Here is a 22600-nt window from a genome sequence, read left to right as displayed (position 1 = left end):
GGGATACAGTCCGTAAGCACACATGATTGTGCGTGCTGCTGGTCCACTAATAGTACTAACCTTTAACAGTTAATTTTGCTAATTTTCATTAATTACTAGTTTCTATGTAACTGTTTATATATTGTTTTACTTTCTTTTTTATTCAAGAAAATGTTTTTAATTTATTTATCTTATTTTTTTATTTTTTTTATTTTTTTAAAGTACCTTATCTTCACCATACCTGGTTGTCCAAATTAGGCATAATAATGTGTTGATTCCACGACTGAATATATCGGTTGATATCGGTATCGGTTTATATCGGTATCGGTAATTAAAGAGTTAGACAATATCGGAATATCGGATATCGGCAAAAAGCCATTATCGGACATCCCTAGTTTCAATTATCCCACCGCTAGTTGGCGTAGCGAATGTCACAGTGAACACTGTAAAACAGTAAATTAGCTTATAGCTAGCGAGCGACACATCTAATTTTTTCCAAGCAAGGGGAGGAAGAAAGTGAGTGCGAAGGACAGGGATGAGAAGAAAAAGTGGATGCTATTTATGGAATTAAATAAATAGATGTCAGAAAACATGACTGAGGTTGTTGCCAACTTCGTAGCACTTCTAGCCTGCAACATACTCAAGCAGAATGAGTCCATAACGCCAGCCAAGGACAATAAAATAATATCCAAACAGCAGACATTTACCCAAGAAAATATGGAGAAGCTGCTGATGGCATGTTAGACGGCGAAGCAGCTGGAAGGCGATACTGTAGAAGTCCACTCTCCTAGGTAAATGTAGTACATTATTATTACATTACTTCATAAAACTGCTGTAGATGTTTGTACTACATTTTATTGTGTTATTTTCATATAATATTTGTTATCTAAAAGTTTGTTTTTCTTCATAGAAGGCATGTTACATGTTCAAATGGTGCTGTGTAAGTGGGGCCGAGCTCCAATTAAACTAATTTCAAATCAGTTAGTCAGGGCGACGCTGTTTCGCAATACGTGTTTTTGGAGGTACAAACTGAACTCACAGAACCAATTAAACTATTACTGCACGGTTGACAAAATGTAGAACTGCAAATGAGCTACTGCACTCACTGATAGAACAAACACAATACAATAACCATAAAAAGAGACAGACAGTATCATGAGCAGTATTTTTTACATCAGCGCTTTGAGAATTCAAACACATAAAAACCAAAACCTTTTCTGGGGAGTGTGAAAGGTTTGCATCTGTTCTTAATATTTTCTGCATACCTAAAATGTTTTTGACTCTACACAAGCAGGTCAGCGTCTTGGCCGCAGCTTTGTTTTGTTCCCGCCTGGTGTTGGCAAGACCCTAAAGAACTGAACACTGTGAAGCGCTCGGTCCGCTTCTGTGGTTCAGAATTTTTGGTTCAGACGCTAAGAAGAGGATGGCTGATTTACTAGGACTGCTGGTCTCACGTCTGACGGTCATTGCAGTTTGCTTTCATTCCTTCTGTGTAAGTTCAGGACTTCATCTTTTACCTTCTGTGTGTCTTAGTATTCTCAATGTACCAGGTACGTCACAAAAGTTCCAGGACTGGTTTTGAATCCAAACTACAAGGTTGTTTTTTTTAACTTGGAAGTAGAGATGGGTACCTTACACATCTGAACCCATTCTTGGTACCTGGAACTACATATCTGCATGCAACGGTACCAATTATCAGTACTTTTGTGCATGTTCATGTGTTGAATAAATTAAGGATTTAGGATTAAATGTTAATTGTTTAATATAAAATATATTTGTAATTCATCATTCAAAACAGAGTTGATAATAATAACGGCCCTCTCCAGTTGTTATAGCTTGTTTTCTCTTTTCTATTTGCAAGTATTATGTAGCAAATTTTGCATGCAGTTGCAATTCGATCCAATACCAAGTAGTTACAGGGTCATACATTGGTAATACTTAAAGTCCTCCTGTGTATTTCATGAGTTTATAAACAATAGAAAAATGGAAAAAGATTGTCATAATTAAAATATTGATGTAAACATTGTAGTATCGATTATATATACGGCTCTTGTACTTGGTATCGTTACAGTTGATATTTGTATAGATCTGTTTACACTCAGGAGTGCCAGCCATACTTGCCAACCCTCTCGATTTTCCCGGGAGGCTCCCGAATTTGAGTGCCCCTCCCAAAAATCTCCCAACCATTCTCCCGATTTCCACCCGGACAACTATATTGGGGGCGTGCCTTAAAGGCACTGCCTTTAGCGTACTCTACAATCTGTCGTCACGCCCGCTTTTCCTCCATACAAACAGCGTGTCGGCACAGTCACATATCTCATATATGCGGCTTTGACTCACACACAAGGGAATGCAAGGCATACTTGATCAACAGCCATACAGGTCACACTGAGGGTGGCCGTATAAACAACTTTAACACTGTTACAAATATGCGCTACACTGTGAACCCACACCAAACAAGAAGGACAAACACATTTTGGGAGAACATCCGCACCGTAACACAACATAAACACAACAGAACAAATACCCAGAATCCCTTGCAGCACTAACTCTTTCGGGACACTACAATATACACCCCCCCCCCCCCCCCCGCCCCCCGCTACCACCAAACCCCGCCCACCTCAAACCCCTCCCCCCAGCTTGCTGTTAGTGGTTAGTTATGCCTTCCTCTTGACAGCATAACATCATTTGTTTTCCCCACTGTAACAAAAAGTCACCATTTATGTGCTGTGTGTATGAGAGATATTGTATCCATGTCACAATGTCACTTTGTCACAGAATGAAGAATGTTAATCTATTCCCCGAGAATTAGTAATTTAGAAGTAGCTAATATGCTGTAGCTATTTTTTAAAGTACTGCTTGCAAAACGGCACTTCTGGGGTTATAGCTTCACTTTTATCATTCCTTTCAAAGCCAATATACGTCCATTCTCCCTCTTTTGTCTCCACACTGTTTCCTCTTGCAAATGTTCTGTGTGTGTGTGTGTGTGTGTGTGTGTGTTGACTCACATGTGCCATAACCACAACACCAGGGGGATCTCCACGAACCACGTTAAACCCAGATTCCGATCTAACAAAGGTCTTAACTCATTCTCTTTCTATGCCACATCAATATGGAATGCACTCCCAACAGGTGTAAAAGAAAGGGCATCTCTATCCTCCTTCAAAACCGCACTAAAACAACACCTCCAGTCAACCTCAACCCTTGACTAACACCCTCCCCCTTCCACATCCCACCTCCCCGGATTGTAAATAATTAAATGTATCAAATGTATATACTTGTTCTTATGCTTTCTGAACTCACTATGTTCTCTGCTCGCTGTACATATCCTACCAAGTCAGACCTACACTGTTTCAATGTCCATTTCTCTGATGACGCAATCGTTGATGACTGAAGTGTTGATATCAACTAACCCCTCCTTATCCCACCCCCCAGATTGTAACTATTGTACATAATGTAAATATTCAATGTATATACTCTGATGATTAACTTGTGTGATGACTGTATTATGCTGATAGTATATATTTGTACCATGAATTGCTTTACGTGGACCCCGACTTAAAGAAGTTGAAAAACTTATTCGGTTGTTACCATTTAGTGGTCAATTGTACGGAATATGTACTTCACTGTGCAATCTACTAATAAAAGTTTCAATCAAAAAACTCAGTTCATATTACCAGGAATGTCCCCATGGTAATGTCCCCAAAGTATTTTTCAAAGGCAGTATAGTACCTTTTTCAAATGTATTAGTACCACAGTACTTTATTAGTACCGGTATACCGTATAACACGAGTGTGCGTTTTCTATCAGGCATACATGCTTTGTTGGCATGGAAAATTGTTTGGCTGAGTACAAGTGTAGCTTGAGTTACCGTATTTTTCGGAGTATAAGTCGCACCGGAGTATAAGTCGCACCTGCCGAAAATGCATAATAAAAAGGAAAAAGACATATATAAGTCGCACTGGAGCCTGGCCAAACTATGAAAAAAACTGCGATGTTTTTGAAAAATACGGTACTTGTTTAATTGCCATGTGTCTGAGCTGGTGCTAAGTCGGCAACCGAACCATGTGCCACTGAGAAATAGCGTGCTAGGGCACTCGCACGGAGGCACGAGCAGCCACAGAATCTCTCTCTGGCGAATGCAGCCAGCCCAAGCCAAGGAGCTGCACCTTAACTGAAGCTGTTAGCTTGGACTCTGACCAAGGCAGCTAGCCAGCTCCAGCCGAGCGACCACAAAGTAACCCAAGCGCCTGAATCTACCTCACAGCTTCTCAAAGCTCAAGCTCCACCTAATTTTGCACCCCAGTTCAAGCTTGGCCTCCAGGACCGGTCCCGACACCATGCCAAATTAAGGCCGTCGCGCCACCTGTTGCTGCACCACACGAAAACCAGGTTCCGGAGCCACCTGTTCCTCCTTCACACTTGCTGAAGCCTCCTATTGGTCCAGTTCTCGCTCCAGGCTCGCCCAAGTTTCTGAGCACATGTTTGACCGGCCTGAATAAAATGATTGGTGTTTACAGCTGTCACTCACCCGGTCTCGTCAACACGTACGCGCATGTAGCGTGTGCACACATACATACACAGTCCGAGAGAAGCTACGAACAATTTGCAGTCGTGTTGTTATGATAGAATATACATTCAATGACAGCTAATGCTAGCTATCCAAATCGCTAATATTAGCTAACAACAACCAAAGCTAATGCGCGTGCATGTGTCACGTACGCACAGGATATATTGTGTAAAATACATTGGAAAGTTAGCGCCCTCTAGACATCTGTGTAATTGTTGCAAACAGCCCCTTTAATTGACAATCCTACACGTCATTCTTAAACTCATCAGCATATTCATGAGCTAATTAGCATGAAGGTTTATGGATGATCGGGAGTAGTGGGAGGACACTAATGAGGCACTTTTCTGCACACAATTCACTGCAGGTGTGATTTAGAATGAAAAGAGTGCGTACAAATGTGCCCAGCATGCTTTTATATATTTCGATTTGTGTGTGTGCGTACATATCATTTTAAGGTTTGTGCTTACTCTGTTTTACGTTCAGTTCTTAGACTTAGACTTAGACAAACTGTATTGATCCACACAGTAGCTCAGTTGGGGCGGTATAGCTCGGTTGGTAGAGCGGCCGTGCCAGCAACTTGAGGGTTGCAGGTTCGATCCCCGCTTCCGCCATCCTAGTCACTGCCGTTGTGTCCTTGGGCAAGACACTTTACCCACCTGCTCCCAGTGCCACCCACACTGGTTTAAATGTAACTTAGATATTGGGTGTCACAATGTAAAGCGCTTTGAGTCACTTGAGAAAAAGCGCTATATAAATGTAATTCACTTCACTTCACTTCACTTCAGTTTGAAAGGATGGAAGGGGTAAGGATGGAAAGGATATCCATCCATCCATTTTCTACCGCTTATTCCCTTTGGGGTCGCGGGGGGCGCTGGAGCCTATCTCAGCTACAATCGGGCGGAGGGTGGGGTACACCCTGGACAAGTCGCCACCTCATCGCAGGATGGAAAGGATAATGCAGGTATTAAGTAGACTAAAAATGTACCATAGTAGCAATATAAAATATATCATATATGTAATATTTACATATTATTTATACAGTATATAATATATTCCAATATATTATATTATTATATTATATTTTAATGTAATATATACAATATATAACAAATCCCAATTACCATGGACAATATTACAGTATATCTAACAGCTGCAGCAAAAAAGAAAAGAAAAAAGGGCAGCATAAAATAGAGAGTAGATCCAGCAGAAAATATACATTATAAACAAAGAGAGGTAGCTAACATGTCAGGTGTCAGGTAATAGACAGATATCATCTATTGCTGTATGGCGAGTGATTATACAACTGGATGGAGTGTGCAATGAAGGAGGTCTTGAATCGAACACTGTGGGAAGGAAGCTGAAGGAGCCTGTTGGAGTATGAGCTCCGCTGTCCCTCAATTGTCTGGTGGAGTGGGTGGGCAGGATTGTCCATGATGGCGAGCAGTTTGTCCAGTGTCCTCCTGTCCCTCACTGACACAAACGCCTCCATCTGCATGCCAATAGTTTGGCCGGCTTTCCGGATCAGTTTGTCAGTCCGGTTTAAATCCCTTTTGCTGGTGCTGCTCCCCCAACAAACCACTGCAAAGTACAGGGCACTGGCCACAACAGACTGAAAAAAGATCTCCAACAGCTTGCTGCACACATTACAGGACCGAAGCTTCCTCAGGAAAAAGAGTCTGCTTCCACGCACACTTTTATAAATGAGGACCCTGAAACTTTTCTGATGTAAATAGATCATCTGGATCAGGGGTCCCCAAACTTTTTGACCCGGGGGCCGCATCTGTCTCATTGCAAATTAAACAAACTGCTTTTTCCTTACAGTGAGCAAAAACAAGTCATATGTCCACTGATATTTAAAAACTGTACACTCGGAGTCTATTTTACGTATCCCCGACGATTTCACAATTTTTTTTCCTCGTGCACTAATTGAGTGAAAGAGCATGCACTTTCCGCGCTCTCGCCCAACTTTGCGGCGTGAGCGTTATCGATGGGAAAATGCATTTTTAGACAATATGATTTGCCTGAGCGGCTAGGAGACTCAGTAACAAGCGGTAGAAGATGGATTGATGGATGAGCGAGAAAGGACAGATTAAAAAAATTAATTAATTAATTAATTTAAAACAAAAAAGAAGTATATATATTTTTTATTTCTTTTACTAGGGACTACCCACGGGCCAGATTTTGGACGCTGGCGGGCCGTAGTTTGGGGACCCCTGATCTAGATCATCTGCTTGATTCCAAGTGTACTGATGAAACGTTTCAGCTGTTCATTCCCATTCTGCAGGCATTAGACCAATGCAACGAGGAAGTGACTCGTCTGAGGGAGCAAGAGAAGCTTCTAGAAAGTCGGCTTCGTGAGCAAGAACTCCTCCAGAGCAGACTGCGACTGTTCAACCAAGCCGGCAACGAGCCAAATACCGGAGTGGACCAGAATCTCCAAGCGCAGCACCAAGGTCCCGGCCACTAGACAAAGTTCAAAAGGTGTGCAATCCATCTAATAAGAGCTACTTTTGACGTACGTGTGTTGGCAGACTGCTCTCAGATCTACACTTCTGGCCTCAAGTCCAGTGGGTACTACAACATCCACCCTCATGGCTCCACTGCTGCAGTCAGGGTGTTCTGTGATATGAGTGATGGAGGCGGTTGGACGGTGGTGCAAAGACGCATCAACGGAGCAGAGAATTTTACCAGGTTCGTCTGTTAAAGTCTGATGTTAGATTGTGTATGACAGTACTATTCAACTGGTGGCCCGGGGGCCAAATCCAGCCAGGGAATGACATCAGAACATTTTTGTAGCAAAACATAGAACACTGGGGACCAAACTTGTGATTTACATAAATGAGGTGCTCCTCAAGGCACCCCTTTAAGTCATCTCATTTTTGGCAGTTACACATTTTTTTCTATAATGTGATTTAAGCAACTAAGGTATTGCTGTTACTTATTTACTTCAAGTAGTAGTCATTCATTTAACTTATTTAACAAACGAGAACGAAGCCGGCAAGTTTGCCAGCCCTGACAACCACCATGTGCACATCTCTGATTGTCTCTCATTTATGAAGAAAATTAGTGCGATGAATCGCTCTCAACATTTCACAAATGCTCTTAACGTGCGGGTGTAAATGTGTTCAATTCAGTTTGTTTGGGATAGCCAAACGAGATGCAGCATCTCGTTTTCAAGAGGGTCCCTAACCGTGTTGGAACATAAATTAATATTTAGGATGGACAAACCCTTTTCAAGTGTAAAACATACACGGAGAATGGCTGCAACTTGTGGACGACAGAGCAGACAGCGGACAAAAAAGAAGCCTTTAGGTTGATTGGCAACACTAAATTGGCCCTAGTGTGTGAATGTGAGTGTGAATGTTGTCTGTCTATCTGTGTTGGCCCTGCGATGAGGTGGCGACTTGTCCAGGGTGTACGCCGCCTTCCACCCGAGTGCAGCTGAGATAGGCTCCAGCACCCCCCGCGACCTCAGAAGGGACAAGCGGTAGAAAATGGATGGATAGATTAAAACAGTACAGTAATATTGACAGTGAGCTCTAAATATTTGCTTTTACTGCCGTTTAGTGTCTATTTTTAAGTCTGTGTAGTATCAAACGAGTAAAACATCTATACAGTAAAGTTGTTTTGGTTAAAATCTCTTGTTTTAGGTTAAGGTAACCAGGAAAACTTAAAACATTGATAAGAAATTCATAAAATCACAAGTTGATTTAATGTTGTTGGACAAACATAAGCCTCAAAACATTGCAACTTTAAATGTAATTTTCTGAAAAAGCTGCCTCAAATTCAGCCATTTTAGGCCGCAACAATCACGAAATAAAGCTGGTAAAATCTTGGAGGGACCGCAAGAAAGTTTTGAGTGGCAGTAATTTCACAAAGAGGGCGAGAACTTTTGTCAAATTCCAGAAAGTAATCATCGCAAAAGGTGTTCGAGTGGCCGATCTCGCTCGGAAGTACAGGAAGTCTGCGTCAACAGAAAGTACCATCCTGGTAAAGAAAGAACAACTATAGGAAGATAATGTTTTCCAAACGGAGAGAAGGTGTTGACAAAACAGAAACTAAAAACTATTGAAGATAATGAAAATGTGTCTTTGAATGTAGTTACCTTTCCACTCTGTACTCTTCACTGTTTGTCCAGTAAAGGTTAAAATGTTAATTTGTTCTTTTCAAAGTTATTCGACATTGTTTCTGCATGTCAAGCTGTAACTGCTCTATATTTACAGTGTTTTGTGTGAACAAATGTGTGTGTGTGTAGAACAGATTATTTTGGTTTACGTACATTGTTTTCAATGAGAAAACTTGCTTTGGTTAAAGTATGTTTTGGCTAACATCGTCACTTCCAAAATGTTATGTTATTGAATAATTGAACATTTATATCAAATTCATTGTACTATTTTGATATGCCGAGGGTCATAAAAAAAGTGAACAATAACGGTTCCAGATATGTCTGGTTTACAGCATTTCTTATGAAGGTGTAACAATGCAGCAGCAAGAGTTTAAACGGTGTACATTATTCTATTTTTAGTAGGGATGTCCGGTAATGGCTTTTTGCCGATATCCGATATTCCGATATTGTCCAACTCTTTAATTACCAATACCGATATCAACCGATACCGATATCAACCGATATATGCAGTCGTGGAATCAACACATTATTATGCCTAATTTGGACAACCAGGTATGGTGAAGATAAGGTACTTTTAAAAAAATTAATAAAATAAGACAAATAAATTAAAAACATTTTCTTGAATAAAAAAGAAAGTAAAACAATATAAAAACAGTTACATAGAAACTAGTAATTAATGAAAATGAGTAAAATTAACTGTTAAAGGTTAGTACTATTAGTGGACCAGCAGCACACACAATCATGTGTGCTTACGGACTGTATCCCTTGCAGACTGTATTGATATATATTGATATATAATGCAGGAACCAGAATATTAATAACAGAAAGAAACAACCCTTTTGTGCGAATGAGAGTGAATGAGTGTAAATAGCGGAGGGAGTTTTTTTGGGGTTGGTGCACTAATTGTAAGTGTATCTTGTGTTTTTTATGTTGATTTAATAAAAAAAAACAAAAAAACAAAAAACAACAACCTGGATACCGATAAAAAAAATAACCGATACCGATAATTTCCGATATTACATTTTAACGCATTTATCGGCCGATAATATCGAACATCTCTCATTTTTAGTAGATAAAGGTTTCGTATACCTTGTTTCTCGCCCAAAACTTGTGACGCTAAAAGAAAGTTCCATATCAAAAAGTCGGATGAAGAGTGCCTGTACCGTTACCACGGCTACATCATCAATCAATCAATCAATCAATGTTTATTTATATAGCCCTAAATCACAAGTGTCTCAAAGGGCTGCACAAGCCACAACGACATCCTCGGTACAGAGCCCACATAAGGGCAAGGAAAAACTCACCCCAGTGGGACGTCGATGTGAATGACTATGAGAAACCTTGGAGAGGACCGCATATGTGGGTAACCCCCCCCCCCCCCCCCCCCCTCTAGGGAGACCGAATGCAATGGATGTCGAGTGGGTCTAACATAATATTGTGAGAGTACAGTCCATAGTGGATCCAGCATAACAGTAAGAGTCCAGCATCAATCATGACACTGTCTGTCTGTCTATCAGATCATGGGTGGAATATAAAAGTGGTTTTGGAAACATGGCCGCAGACCTTGGAGAGTTTTGGCTTGGTAATGACAACCTGCATGACATCACTGCACACGGTAGGTCTTGATCGTGTCCTACTGTATGTACACACAGTTTTCTTTACCTTGTTTATATATGCAACTTCTGGTATTTTTTGGACCATTCCACTGAATCAATACCATTTGCTTGTTTTAGCTCTCAATACATGTTAACACACGTAACTTACATGCTTGTCTTGTTCCAACTCTAAATCTGATGATACACATTTTGAACTACTCCAAATGTTTATTGGCCCATCTCAAGCAACCTTATTTCATTTTTGGTACAAAATTTTCTAAGCTGGAGATGACATGCTACTCGAGTAACGAGGGTGAGTTTTAGCATAGAATTAGAAAAAGATTAAATACAACCACATAGCGTTAATGCTAACAGCATGTTGACACCAAGCACAAGACAGTGATTGAACAACAACAATTAAATATAAACAAACAATATTTTAGGTAATGTTGTATATTTGATGGTCGTCTGATGGGTGATGAGCCAAGGAGACGCCGTGAGGAATCGTCGAACAAGAAGAAGTGTGCCGAAGCTCTTCATTCTGCTGTCCTGTTGGAACACTTGTGTTTAAATACCATTTCTAGTAGACCTGCTCTCCTTGTGGGTCTAATCTTGATGCCGGACAGTCTGGCCTGTCTATCTTTCCTTGTCATTATTCCTATGATCAGTTTAAATCGGGTGACCTCCAAACCCTATCTTCTGTCCCTATCTATGGACCTTCTACCAGGTGTTGCTAATGTCTTTAATCTTCCTCCTGACAACTACATTCTTATGGGATTCCCAATCTCCTGTGGACACTCTCTTCAGTGCCGGTTATGTACCTTTGCACTTTGACCTTAGTAGAAAAATACTTTTAAAAGATTATGTGGCCAAATACAAACACATGCTACTTCCAATCCTATAAGACAATTATACATTATATAATTAACCACAGTAACAATACTATACATCAATAGCAAGGATATTGAAAGCTACAGACTGGTGGAGGAGAGTGGCAGACTTCTCCTTTCGTCATGTCTTGTTTTGTATATTTCGGAGAACAGTCTTAGATTTTCGTATAATAACTTTGTCTGAGTTACAGAAGTGGTCTGCTATTTTTAAAGACTTTCTGCAAAAATGTGAGTCTCACAAGATTTTTTAAACTAGACTGGGAGCCCACCAATAAATAGCCCTCATGATGAAAAAGAGAGGACCTAAAATGGAAGGAACCTTGACGAACACTACTAGTTTAACCAAAGAAGTTGATCAAATGACTGACTGCATCTGAAGTAAACAAGCTACAGCGACACTAAATCAATAAACCATTTGTAACAACCAAAAAGGGGAAGACTTAAAGACGTGCCTTGAGGAACCCCTCAGTTATGTGTATGTGTACCGGTAATTGTATGGTGTCATTCCTGGGCCGGATTTGGCCATCAGTTGAATATAAAATGGCACTGATTTGGTGGAATGGTTCTCTTGATAACCAATATCATACCACATTTTTAGTGAGCTAAACTGTGGCATTGCTGTTTGTACCAGTGACGTGCGGTGAGGTTGATGGCTGGTGAGGCACTGACTTCATCACAGTCAGATTTACAAACATATGAACCCTAAAGAGTATCTTATTCACCATTTGATTGGCAGCAGTTAACGGGTTATGTTTAAAAGCTCATACCAGCATTCTTCCCTGCTTGGCACTCAGCATCAAGGGTTGGAATTGGGGGTTAAATCACCAAAAATGATTCCCGGGCGCTGCGCCGCTGCTGCCCACTGCTGCCCACTGCTCCCCTCATCTCCCAGGGGGTGATCAAGGGGATGGGTCAAATGCAGAGGACAAATTTCATTACACCTAGTGTGTGTATGACAATCATTGGTACTTTAACTAAACTTTAACTTTACACATACAAACTGTAGCACACAAAAAAGCACATTTAATTAAAAAAAACGTTATTATGGTCTTACCTTTACTTATAAATGAAGTCCATGCACCGCTGTTGTGCTGGATTGATGGCACCCCCGCCGTAGAATGCACCCCCTGACGGGAGTGTTATATCAACTAAAGCCCTCACTTAAACTTTCCACGTGCAAGATTGAATCTATTTAAAAAAGTGTAACCGAGGGTTTATAAATGTCGCCTATACTGTATGAAACTACAAAATAACAAACACGGAGGCTCCAGTTTACACGAGGAATACTTTATTTACCTTCTTTCAAAAACCTCCGCTCTACTCCAACGTGTCATCACTTCCGCTCCTAGCGCCTTCAAAATAAGAGCTCAAGGCTTATACTGTATAACAGGAACTTAACATTACAAAGAGGAAAGCATATAAAAATAGGTTACAAAAGTTATTTAATAAGAAGCCAAAAAGTGCAAAAACAATAATGTTCGTGTTGGAGGAGTTGTGAATTAGGTACACCTGCAGTCTGCAGGTGTACCTAATGTTGTGGCCCTTCAGTCATTCACAACTCCTCCAACACGAACATTATTGTTTTTGCACTTTTTGGCTTCTTATGAAATAACTTTTTTAAATAGATTCAATCTTGCACGTAGAAAGTTTAAGTGTGGGCTTTAGTTGATATAACACTCCCGTCAGGGGTTGCCGTGCATTCTACGGCGAGGGTGCAGGAGGCCGGATTACTGCGAGCCTCAGCCAGTGCGTCTTTTGCAGCCGTTTTATGATCGCTCAGCACAAGAAATACGTTACACACATACAGTTGTTGACAAAATACACTGTACATTGTATACCTCAGCTAACTAAACTATGGCAATGTATAATATAATTCATATAGCAATACGGTCTCACTGCACAGCAGGCCAGCAGTTAGCCGAGTCCGCAATCCATGGTGAGGCACAACTGAGTGACGTGCCTCAACTGGCTGCTGATCACCGCACCGTCTCTTCTCAGTATTTGAACGGCAAATGTGAAAATTCAGCGATTTTAAATAAAAATAATCTAAAACTGGTGAAGTTAAATGGAAAATAACTTTATAGTATAATCACTGGATACATATAACAATTTAATAAAAAAAATATATTTTTAAATTTTTTTTCTTTCCATGATGGCAGGTGAGGCCCTGTCTCACCTGCCTCTAGTGACTGCACGTCACTGGTTTGTACTGGTAGTTATGTGTTTATTTTTAACACGTTATTTATTGTTTATATTGTATTTCAGCTGCACCTAACAAAGTAGCCACCGACTTTGATTTTTGTTTGATTATTCAACTTATTTTTACGATGCAGGAGAGCCTTTTGCGCTCGCAGCCGTACATGACACAAGGGCGGGTCATTCCTCTGGTGTCATTGTTCCGCAAACACCTGTGGCTGCAACTGCTGGCACAGCCCAAACGACCACCTCCGTGTGTGTCGCCAAAATATCCCCAGCCTGTAGAAATGCGTGTACGTGGCATGAGACACCGCACACTTCCACATCAACTTCAGTTTTGATACGTCTCAACTTTGCCGTGAAAAAGTTAGTACGCCAGTTAATACGTAAGCAAGTTTAATACATGAGGCCCCAGGTGGTAAAATCTCCTTTTATTGGTGGAAATGTATCACTACCTTCCACATTGTCCGATCATCCTGATTTTTTTCATGATGGATTGGGGCATTGGACGCGACATGACCACCTTGACTACCTTCCACATCCTCCGATCCACTCAAAATGTTTTATAGTGGCTGAGGTCACCACTCAATACCTGACCACATGTCCACATGACTTAAAGGGGTCATACTATCTGTGTTGGCCCTGCAATGAGGTGGCGACTTGTCCAGGGTGTACCCCGCCTTCCGCCCGATTGTAGCTGAGATAGGCTCCAGCGCCCCCCGCGACCCCAAAAGGGATAAGCGATAGAAAATAGATGGATGGATATTATGATTTTTTTTTTCAGTCATTCACAACTCCTCCAACACGAACATTATTGTTTTTGCACTTTTTGGCTTCTTATGAAATAACTTTTTTAAATAGATTCAATCTTGCACGTAGAAAGTTTAAGTGTGGGCTTTAGTTGATATAACACTCCCGTCAGGGGTTGCCGTGCATTCTACGGCGAGGGTGCAGGAGGCCGGATTACTGCGAGCCTCAGCCAGTGCGTCTTTTGCAGCCGTTTTATGATCGCTCAGCACAAGAAATACGTTACACACATACAGTTGTTGACAAAATACACTGTACATTGTATACCTCAGCTAACTAAACTATGGCAATGTATAATATAATTCATATAGCAATACGGTCTCACTGCACAGCAGGCCAGCAGTTAGCCGAGTCCGCAATCCATGGTGAGGCACAACTGAGTGACGTGCCTCAACTGGCTGCTGATCACCGCACCGTCTCTTCTCAGTATTTGAACGGCAAATGTGAAAATTCAGCGATTTTAAATAAAAATAATCTAAAACTGGTGAAGTTAAATGGAAAATAACTTTATAGTATAATCACTGGATACATATAACAATTTAATAAAAAAAAAATATTTTTAAATTTTTTTTCTTTCCATGATGGCAGGTGAGGCCCTGTCTCACCTGCCTCTAGTGACTGCACGTCACTGGTTTGTACTGGTAGTTATGTGTTTATTTTTAACACGTTATTTATTGTTTATATTGTATTTCAGCTGCACCTAACAAAGTAGCCACCGACTTTGATTTTTGTTTGATTATTCAACTTATTTTTACGATGCAGGAGAGCCTTTTGCGCTCGCAGCCGTACATGACACAAGGGCGGGTCATTCCTCTGGTGTCATTGTTCCGCAAACACCTGTGGCTGCAACTGCTGGCACAGCCCAAACGACCACCTCCGTGTGTGTCGCCAAAATATCCCCAGCCTGTAGAAATGCGTGTACGTGGCATGAGACACCGCACACTTCCACATCAACTTCAGTTTTGATACGTCTCAACTTTGCCGTGAAAAAGTTAGTACGCCAGTTAATACGTAAGCAAGTTTAATACATGAGGCCCCAGGTGGTAAAATCTCCTTTTATTGGTGGAAATGTATCACTACCTTCCACATTGTCCGATCATCCTGATTTTTTTCATGATGGATTGGGGCATTGGACGCGACATGACCACCTTGACTACCTTCCACATCCTCCGATCCACTCAAAATGTTTTATAGTGGCTGAGGTCACCACTCAATACCTGACCACATGTCCACATGACTTAAAGGGGTCATACTATCTGTGTTGGCCCTGCAATGAGGTGGCGACTTGTCCAGGGTGTACCCCGCCTTCCGCCCGATTGTAGCTGAGATAGGCTCCAGCGCCCCCCGCGACCCCAAAAGGGATAAGCGATAGAAAATAGATGGATGGATATTATGATTTTTTTTTTCTACATTTAAATCACTTCCAGGCAGCACGGTGGAGAGGGGTGAGTGCATCTGCCTCACAATACGAAGGTCCTGAGTAGTCTTGGGTTCAATCCCGGGCTCGGGATCTTTCTGTCTGGAGTTTGCATGTCCTCCCCGTGACTGCGTGGGTTCTCTCCGGGTACTCCGGCTTCCTCCCACTTCCAAAGACATGCACCTGGGGATAAGTTGATTGGCAACACTAAATTGGCCCTAGTGTGTGAATGTGAGTGTGAATGTTGTCTGTCTATCTGTGTTGGCCCTGCGATGAGGTGGCGACTTGTCCAGGGTGTACCCCGCCTTCCGCCCGATTGTAGCTGAGATAGGCTCCAGCGCCCCCCGCGACCCCAAAAGGGAATAAGCGGTAGAAAATGGATGGATGGATAAATCACTTCCTTGAGGTCTACATAACATGCAATGGTGGTTCTTTGGTCAAAATTGTACATAGACTATATTTTACATATCATCTTCAAGCCGCTTTATGACCGTCTCCTGAGGATGCGCCGTTTTGTGGGCGGTCTTACTTATGTGCCTCCACTTCAACTGCGTCTTCTCCTTACCAGCCATGTTCTAGTTTTTAGTGCTTCTATAGCGAGTCTACTGACAGATATAAGTTAGAAGTAAACGCTACTTTGTATTAGAAATTGCAACAGCAGAGAATGCATGTGCATGTACGAGCCAGTCTGCCCCACAACAAGAAGAATGGATGGCGAACTCGCGTAAAGCACTTTGTGTGAATTTCTACCACATAAGGTGATATCACAAATGGGAAAAACGTCCCACTTGGTGGGGGCAAATTTTGAATGGCTTGTTTTGATAGATATCTCCGCAATGCCTTCATTGTTGTCAACATTTTCAGGACGAATGCAGATCCCAAATACACAAAAACCCGTCCAATAAGTACGAAAATAGGTTTTTGCATAATAGGTCCTCTTTAAGTGTCTTATCTTACTGGTGCTAGTTTGTAATAATCATAACACATGGTCCAATCTTCTAGTCCTCCCTCCATCCGTGACTGTGTTTATGCACTGACACAGATGTCGCCCCCTTCTGGAAAAATAGTATGCGTATAAAAAGTATTCTCCAAATGTCCCGATTTCCTTCAAACTCTGGTGTCGAGTCCTGTGTCTCGTGTGCTTGCCAACTCGCGCCAACCCCAATTTCCGTGAGTCAGGGTGGTAGAGGGATGAATGGTGTGGGTGAGATCCCGTTCAATGATCTAATGCAATCTAATTCAATCTGTAGCACGGGCTCCATCTAGGGCAGGGTTCGGCAACCCAAAACGTCGAAAGAGCCATATTGGACCAAAAATAAAAAATAAAAAATCTCTCTGGAGCCACAAAAAATGAAAAGCCGTATACAAGTCTAATAATGAAGGCAAAACATGACGTGTATATATTAGCTATACTAGCCTACTATCAAAAGGACTTTGTGTCGCAGGCTGAAGCAAATTTTCGTTGACAGAAATGTTGAAATGTAATATTTATCCTACACATTTTTACAACATTTGAAACCATTAGTACATCAGAGGCTATTCAGAAGGTGAGATAACTCCTGGAAATTACTGGCTTTTAATGACCCAAAGTATAGATGTGTGTGTCCAAGTTAAAGGAAACGGCAGGCTATCTTCTTTTAATAGATTTATTACAATCTTTGGCAAGCTAGGTAATGTTTGCTGTGGTCTGGAACAACATGGCACACTAACAAGTATCTGACATGCAGCCAATATTAAATACAGATAATGTGTCATGAGACATGAAAACTAAATATATACAAAGAGGATAAAAGTAAAGGATATTAAATGAGCTTAAATATACTTACAAATGAGGAATAATGATGCAATATTTACACACAGCTAGCCTGAATTGATTAGCTTGCAGTCATGCACTGACCAAATATGTCTGATTAGCACTCCAACCAGTCAATAACATCAACAAAGCGCACCTTTGTGCATTCACGCACAGCATGAAACTTTTGGTGGGAAAATGAGACAAAGAAGGAGTGGAAGATTTTACATGTAAAATAAACTATGGTGAGTTCAAGGTCCGCCAAAATAAGTAGGACAAAACGATGTTCACCAAATACTCTCATCAGTGAAGCATACACACAAACATATTAAACAGTGGGCTTTCTAACAATTGGGAAGGTTTGTGTCATGTTTGTCCTCAAACAAAAAACAACAAAAATGATTCCCTCCATCTTTTTCCGTTTTCAATCCTTTTTTCAAAATGCTTCAGGGAGCCACTAGGGCAGCACTAAAGAGCCGCATGCAGCTCGAGAGCCGCGGGTTGCTGACCCCCGATCTAGAGGTACACCAAAGAATCACTTAAATAAATATTCAAACGCTGTGTTACTGTTCAAACTGTGTGTAAAGTGGCCAAAAATATTAAATATACTTGTTAAATGAAACGTCTGCATTGTTTTTAATAAATACTTAGGCCTACTATGCTAATGTTGGTCATTATGGTGGTACTTGGAGAGACAAGTTTTTTTCTGATGTGGTACTTGGTGAAAAAATTGTGTTTGGTTCCAGGTAATTACACACTGAGAATTCATTTGGAAGACTTTGACGGTACCCAACGTCACGCTGAGTATAGGAACTTTAAAGTGGCAGATGAAAAGGTGTGAGTAACAACATCACTACCCAGGTTATTTTCCTTGCCTTTTGCCTAAAAACAGTTGGATAGGCTCCAGATAATGCCAAATAAATGCTGGTGTTGCACATATTCAATGCAGATTCACTTGATCAGCTTCTCTCCTTTGAAGGATTTCTACCGACTCACCTTTGGAGCGTATAGTGGCACGGCGGGAGACGCTCTGTCTGGGAACTACCAGGTTGACGTGTCTAAGTGGGCCAGTCATCAGGGAGTTCCATTCAGCACATATGACAAGGACAATGACAACTACCGAGGCAACTGTGCACAAGAAGATAAAGGAGGCTGGTGGTTCAATAAGTATGTCAGATATGCACATTTATTAGCCAGAAAGTCGCTCACTTGTCATCACATCCATCTGTTCTACTGCTTTTCCCCAGGTGCCACTCAGCCCATCTGAATGGCCAGTACTACCATGGTGGGTACTACAGTGGGCTGACTGACGATGGCGTGGTTTGGTACACCTGGCGAGGATGGTGGTACTCTCTGAAAACCAGCATCATGAAACTTCGACCTGGCAACTTCAAAATCAACCCCCTGGACGACCCCAATGTTGTTCATAAGGATTAGATCCTAAAACTGCTGGTTTTTAGGCAGAAAAGCTCTGCACTATAAAAAATAACCCAAAAACTACATTAGAGTACAGTGGTACCTCGGTTTTTGTTAGCTATCCGTTCCAAAAGACGAATCAAACTTTCCCATTAGAAATAATGTAAATCCAATCAAGTCATTCCAGACAGCCAAAATTATGAACACAAATCAGGTTTAGTTGTGAACAATTACAGTTTTACATGCAGAAAACAATGTGAAATACAAATAAATGATGAATGAAATGTATTCATAAACAATATTTACATTTCACTTTTATCTTTATTGAAAACTCTTGTTGGCAAAGAATTTGTACTTTGCTTCAAGTTCTTTCTTGAACTCAATAGTGTTTCTCACCTTCTTTATTAAAGTGCCGGCACATACAACTTTCTTTGGTCCCAAGGTGGATTATTTTGAAGTCGCAATTACTTAAAAAAGCTCAGAAACAATGTCACTTATGGGTGGATTCTTTAAGTTCATGATACGCAGGCAAACTAGTTTGTTACATCCCATGTTTGGTTGTATGATAGCCTAGATGGCGTACGAAAACCAGAGCAAAATTTGGAGGAAAATTTTGGTTGGAAGCCGTATCATCAATGTTGGGTTAGTTACTGAAAACCAGTAACTAGTTACAGTTACTAGTTACTTTATTTCAAAAGTAACTCAGTTACTAACTCAGTTACTTAAACCAAAAAGTAATGCGTTATTGTGAAAAGTAACTATTTAATTACTTATATATATTTTTTAATTTTTTAAAGGCCCCATTTAATGCCCTTTTAGCCTTCATTTCAATATTGTTATTGCACTGGAGAATAATACAATCTGTTGATCAACTTGACATGCATTTGAATCACTGAACTCTGCTAAGCAATGTGGTCTACATACAACACACAAAGACAAAGATTAGAGTGGTTTAGATCCTACCTGTCAGAAAGGTCTTTCTCTGTCAGGCTGGGGGACGCCACTTCTTCTTCTGCTCCGCTTTACTGTGGTGTCCCCCAGGGATCTATTCTAGGCCCCATCCTGTTTGCACTGTACCTTCTTCCTCTTGGAGAGATTTTTAAGAGGCATGGAGTGTTTTATCACTTTTATGCAGACGACTGCCAAATTTATATGCCTATTTCAAAAGGCCACGGCCCCCTGACACTCCTTCTCAACTGTCTATGCGACGTCAAGGCTTGGTTAGCCCAGAATTTTTTAATAATGAATGAGGGAAAAACGGAAATTTTAGTGTTTGGTCCGGCCCTCACTGACTTGGGACCATTGCAAAATTATGTGCGTCCCAAAGTCACCAGCCTTGGCGTCACTATAGACAGCGATTTTAAACTTGACAAACAAGTCAATGGCGTTTTAAAATCGTGTTTTTATCATCTTCGTCTTTTAGCAAAGGTAAAACCGTTTTTATCTTTTAACCTTTTTGAACAAGTCGTGCATGCTTTTATTTCAAGTCGCCTGGACTACTGCAATGCACTTTATGCTGGCATTAGCCAAAAAGCTCTCTCCCGGTTGCAGTTAGTCCAGAATGCGGCAGCACGACTTTTAACAGGGGCCAGGAGACGCCAGCATATAACCCCAATCCTTGAGAGTTTGCACTGGCTCCCTGTTCATTTTAGAATTGATTTTAAAACCTTGCTGTTTGTTTTTAAAGCTTTACATGGACTGGCACCTCAGTATATCTCGGACCTCATCCAAACTTACAATCCTGCGCGCGCTCTGAGGTCCGAGAGCCAGCTCCAGCTCGTGGTGTCCAAGACGAGACTTAAAACCAGGGGAGACAGGGCCTTCTCTGTGGTCGGCCCTAAGCTCTGGAACACTCTGCCCCTCCATGTTCGAACTGCTCCCACAGTGGAGTGTTTTAAGTCTCGTCTTAAGACCCACTTTTATTCTCTGGCTTTTAACACTACGTGAGTTGTGTGGTCCTCTGTTGTCCTCTGTGTTTTTAAAATTTTGCTTTTGCTTTCTATTTACTGTTTTAATTGGTTTTACCCTTTGAAATTGTTTTTAATCACATTTATTTTATATTGTTTTTAATTGTGTTTAATATTGTTGTGCAGCACTTTGGAAACATTTTGTTGTTTAAATGTGCTATATAAATAAAGTGGATTGGATTGGATTGAAAGATATGTTTCAAAGGGCCAATTTGTTTCAGACCAGAACAAATTGACAAAACTATTTCAAATAGCTGCAACATAACATACATAAGTAACAAACAGCATAATAACAACATAGCTGTAAACCAAGAAAGGCACACTACATACATAAAGCCTAACCAGGCGTTTTTTTATCTCAAGGAATTCTGAAATAAAATCATGTCTGAAGCCCAGAACACTCTACACATTTCCCCACTTAGTTTAGAGAAAAGGAAATATTGTCCTGGCTCACTAGGATCCCTCTTTATGTTTGTGAACTTTATAGTCTAAGCATTTAGAGTGATGTGATAATCAAACACTCTAGAAGTCTAGAATGAAAGAGTATATAAGAGAATTGACAGAGTGTGTGTACCTTCAGTGTGCAGTGCCTCATTAAAATCCAGCCGCTGTTGAGGTGGAGGTGAAGTGTGTGTCTCTTTACTAGCGTCGTCGAAGCATGTTGCTTTTGTAGCTGTTTAAGCATATTTGAATTGCGAGGATAATAATAATAACTGGGATTTATATAGCGCTTTTCTAAGTACCCAAAGTCGCTTTACATGTAGAACCCATCAATCATTCACACCTGGTGATGGTAAGCTAATTTCATAGCCACAGCTGCCCTGGGGTAGACTGACGGAAGCGTGGCTGCAATTTGCGCCACCTATCATTCATCATACAATTCACCGGTGTGAGTGGCACCGGGGGCAAAGGGTGAAGTGTCCCGCCCAAGGACACAACGGCAGCGATTTTTGGATGGTAAGAGGCGGGGAGCGAACCTGCAACCCTCAGGTTTCTGGCACGGTTGCTCTACCCACTACGCCATGCCGCCCCAGGATAAGGATCTTCGATCCAAGACACAACTTACATTCAACTAAAATGTTCCTTTCTTTGTGGTCGATAAAAGAAACGTACTGAAAATATCTCCATTTTAAGAAACACTGGCTTCGGGGTTCGCCATGACGTCTTGTTAGTAGACACAGACACGCCCCCTCCCACACACACACACACACACACGTACACACAGACAGCGCGTGGCGCGCCTCTTCCTTGTCGCCTCTTCCGCAGCGCTGCAATAAAACACTCAGATCTTCTCAGTTTCTAGCCGATACTACAAAAAAAATAACGCAAAATAGCACAGTAACGCATCATGTAGTAACGGTAGCTGAGTTACTGAATAATACTTTGTAACGCGTTAGTCCCAACACTGCGAATCATACAAAAGGTAAGGCGTACAAACACCGAGGTACTGCTGTTAGTCATGTACTCATTGTTATAGCTTGCAACCTGCAAACATTAAATATATTGTCATAAATATAAAAACTATACATAATGATTGTTTTCTGTTACAAGTAGGGATGGGTACCGAATTCGGTACTTTTATAGGTCGCAACTAAAGTTAGTTGTTACTACCAGGTAATGATTCATGTAAAAATCAAATGGTACCATATTTTGATACTAATGTTGCACATGATGGACGACCGGTTGCAAACTCAGCACCGGCTCAAACACTTGGCAGGCAAACAGGCATATTCATAACAGACTGTCTAAGTAATATTGCAATTTCCCATGCCAACAAAACAAGCACACTTGATAAAAAAAAGTTTTTCAAATTGCGCTAGCTTGATGCTAATTGGATATGCCATA

General features: G+C 41.1%; 1 protein-coding gene across 1 annotated transcript; it reads left to right on the top strand.

The window, feature by feature from the left end:
• The first annotated feature begins 1356 nt into the window (after positions 1 to 1356).
• fgl1 (fibrinogen-like 1) lies at positions 1357 to 19713 on the top strand. Its single transcript, XM_061929645.1, has 7 exons — positions 1357 to 1471; positions 6834 to 7002; positions 7081 to 7240; positions 10193 to 10290; positions 18119 to 18207; positions 18352 to 18539; positions 18620 to 19713. The coding sequence occupies exons 1-7, from the start codon at positions 1403 to 1405 to the stop codon at positions 18807 to 18809; spliced, it is 963 nt and encodes a 320-aa protein (XP_061785629.1). The 5' UTR covers positions 1357 to 1402; the 3' UTR covers positions 18810 to 19713.
• Positions 19714 to 22600: the final 2887 nt, after the last annotated feature.

The sequence above is a fragment of the Nerophis lumbriciformis genome, linkage group LG34, assembly GCF_033978685.3.
Source record: "Nerophis lumbriciformis linkage group LG34, RoL_Nlum_v2.1, whole genome shotgun sequence".
In the NCBI taxonomy this organism is placed as follows: Eukaryota; Metazoa; Chordata; class Actinopteri; order Syngnathiformes; family Syngnathidae; genus Nerophis; species Nerophis lumbriciformis.
This window is presented reverse-complemented; position numbering and strand designations above follow the sequence as displayed.

What these genes read in the sequence shown, in the direction of transcription:
- fgl1 (XM_061929645.1), top strand. Translation starts at nt 1,403, where the DNA reads ATGGCTGATTTACTAGGACTGCTGGTCTCACGTCTGACGGTCATTGCA. An exon ending in GGAGCAGAGAATTTTACCAG is followed by an intron (nt 7,241 to 10,192) that starts GTTCGTCTGTTA and finishes TCTGTCTATCAG; the next exon opens with ATCATGGGTGGAATATAAAA. An exon ending in GGAGGCTGGTGGTTCAATAA is followed by an intron (nt 18,540 to 18,619) that starts GTATGTCAGATA and finishes GCTTTTCCCCAG; the next exon opens with GTGCCACTCAGCCCATCTGA.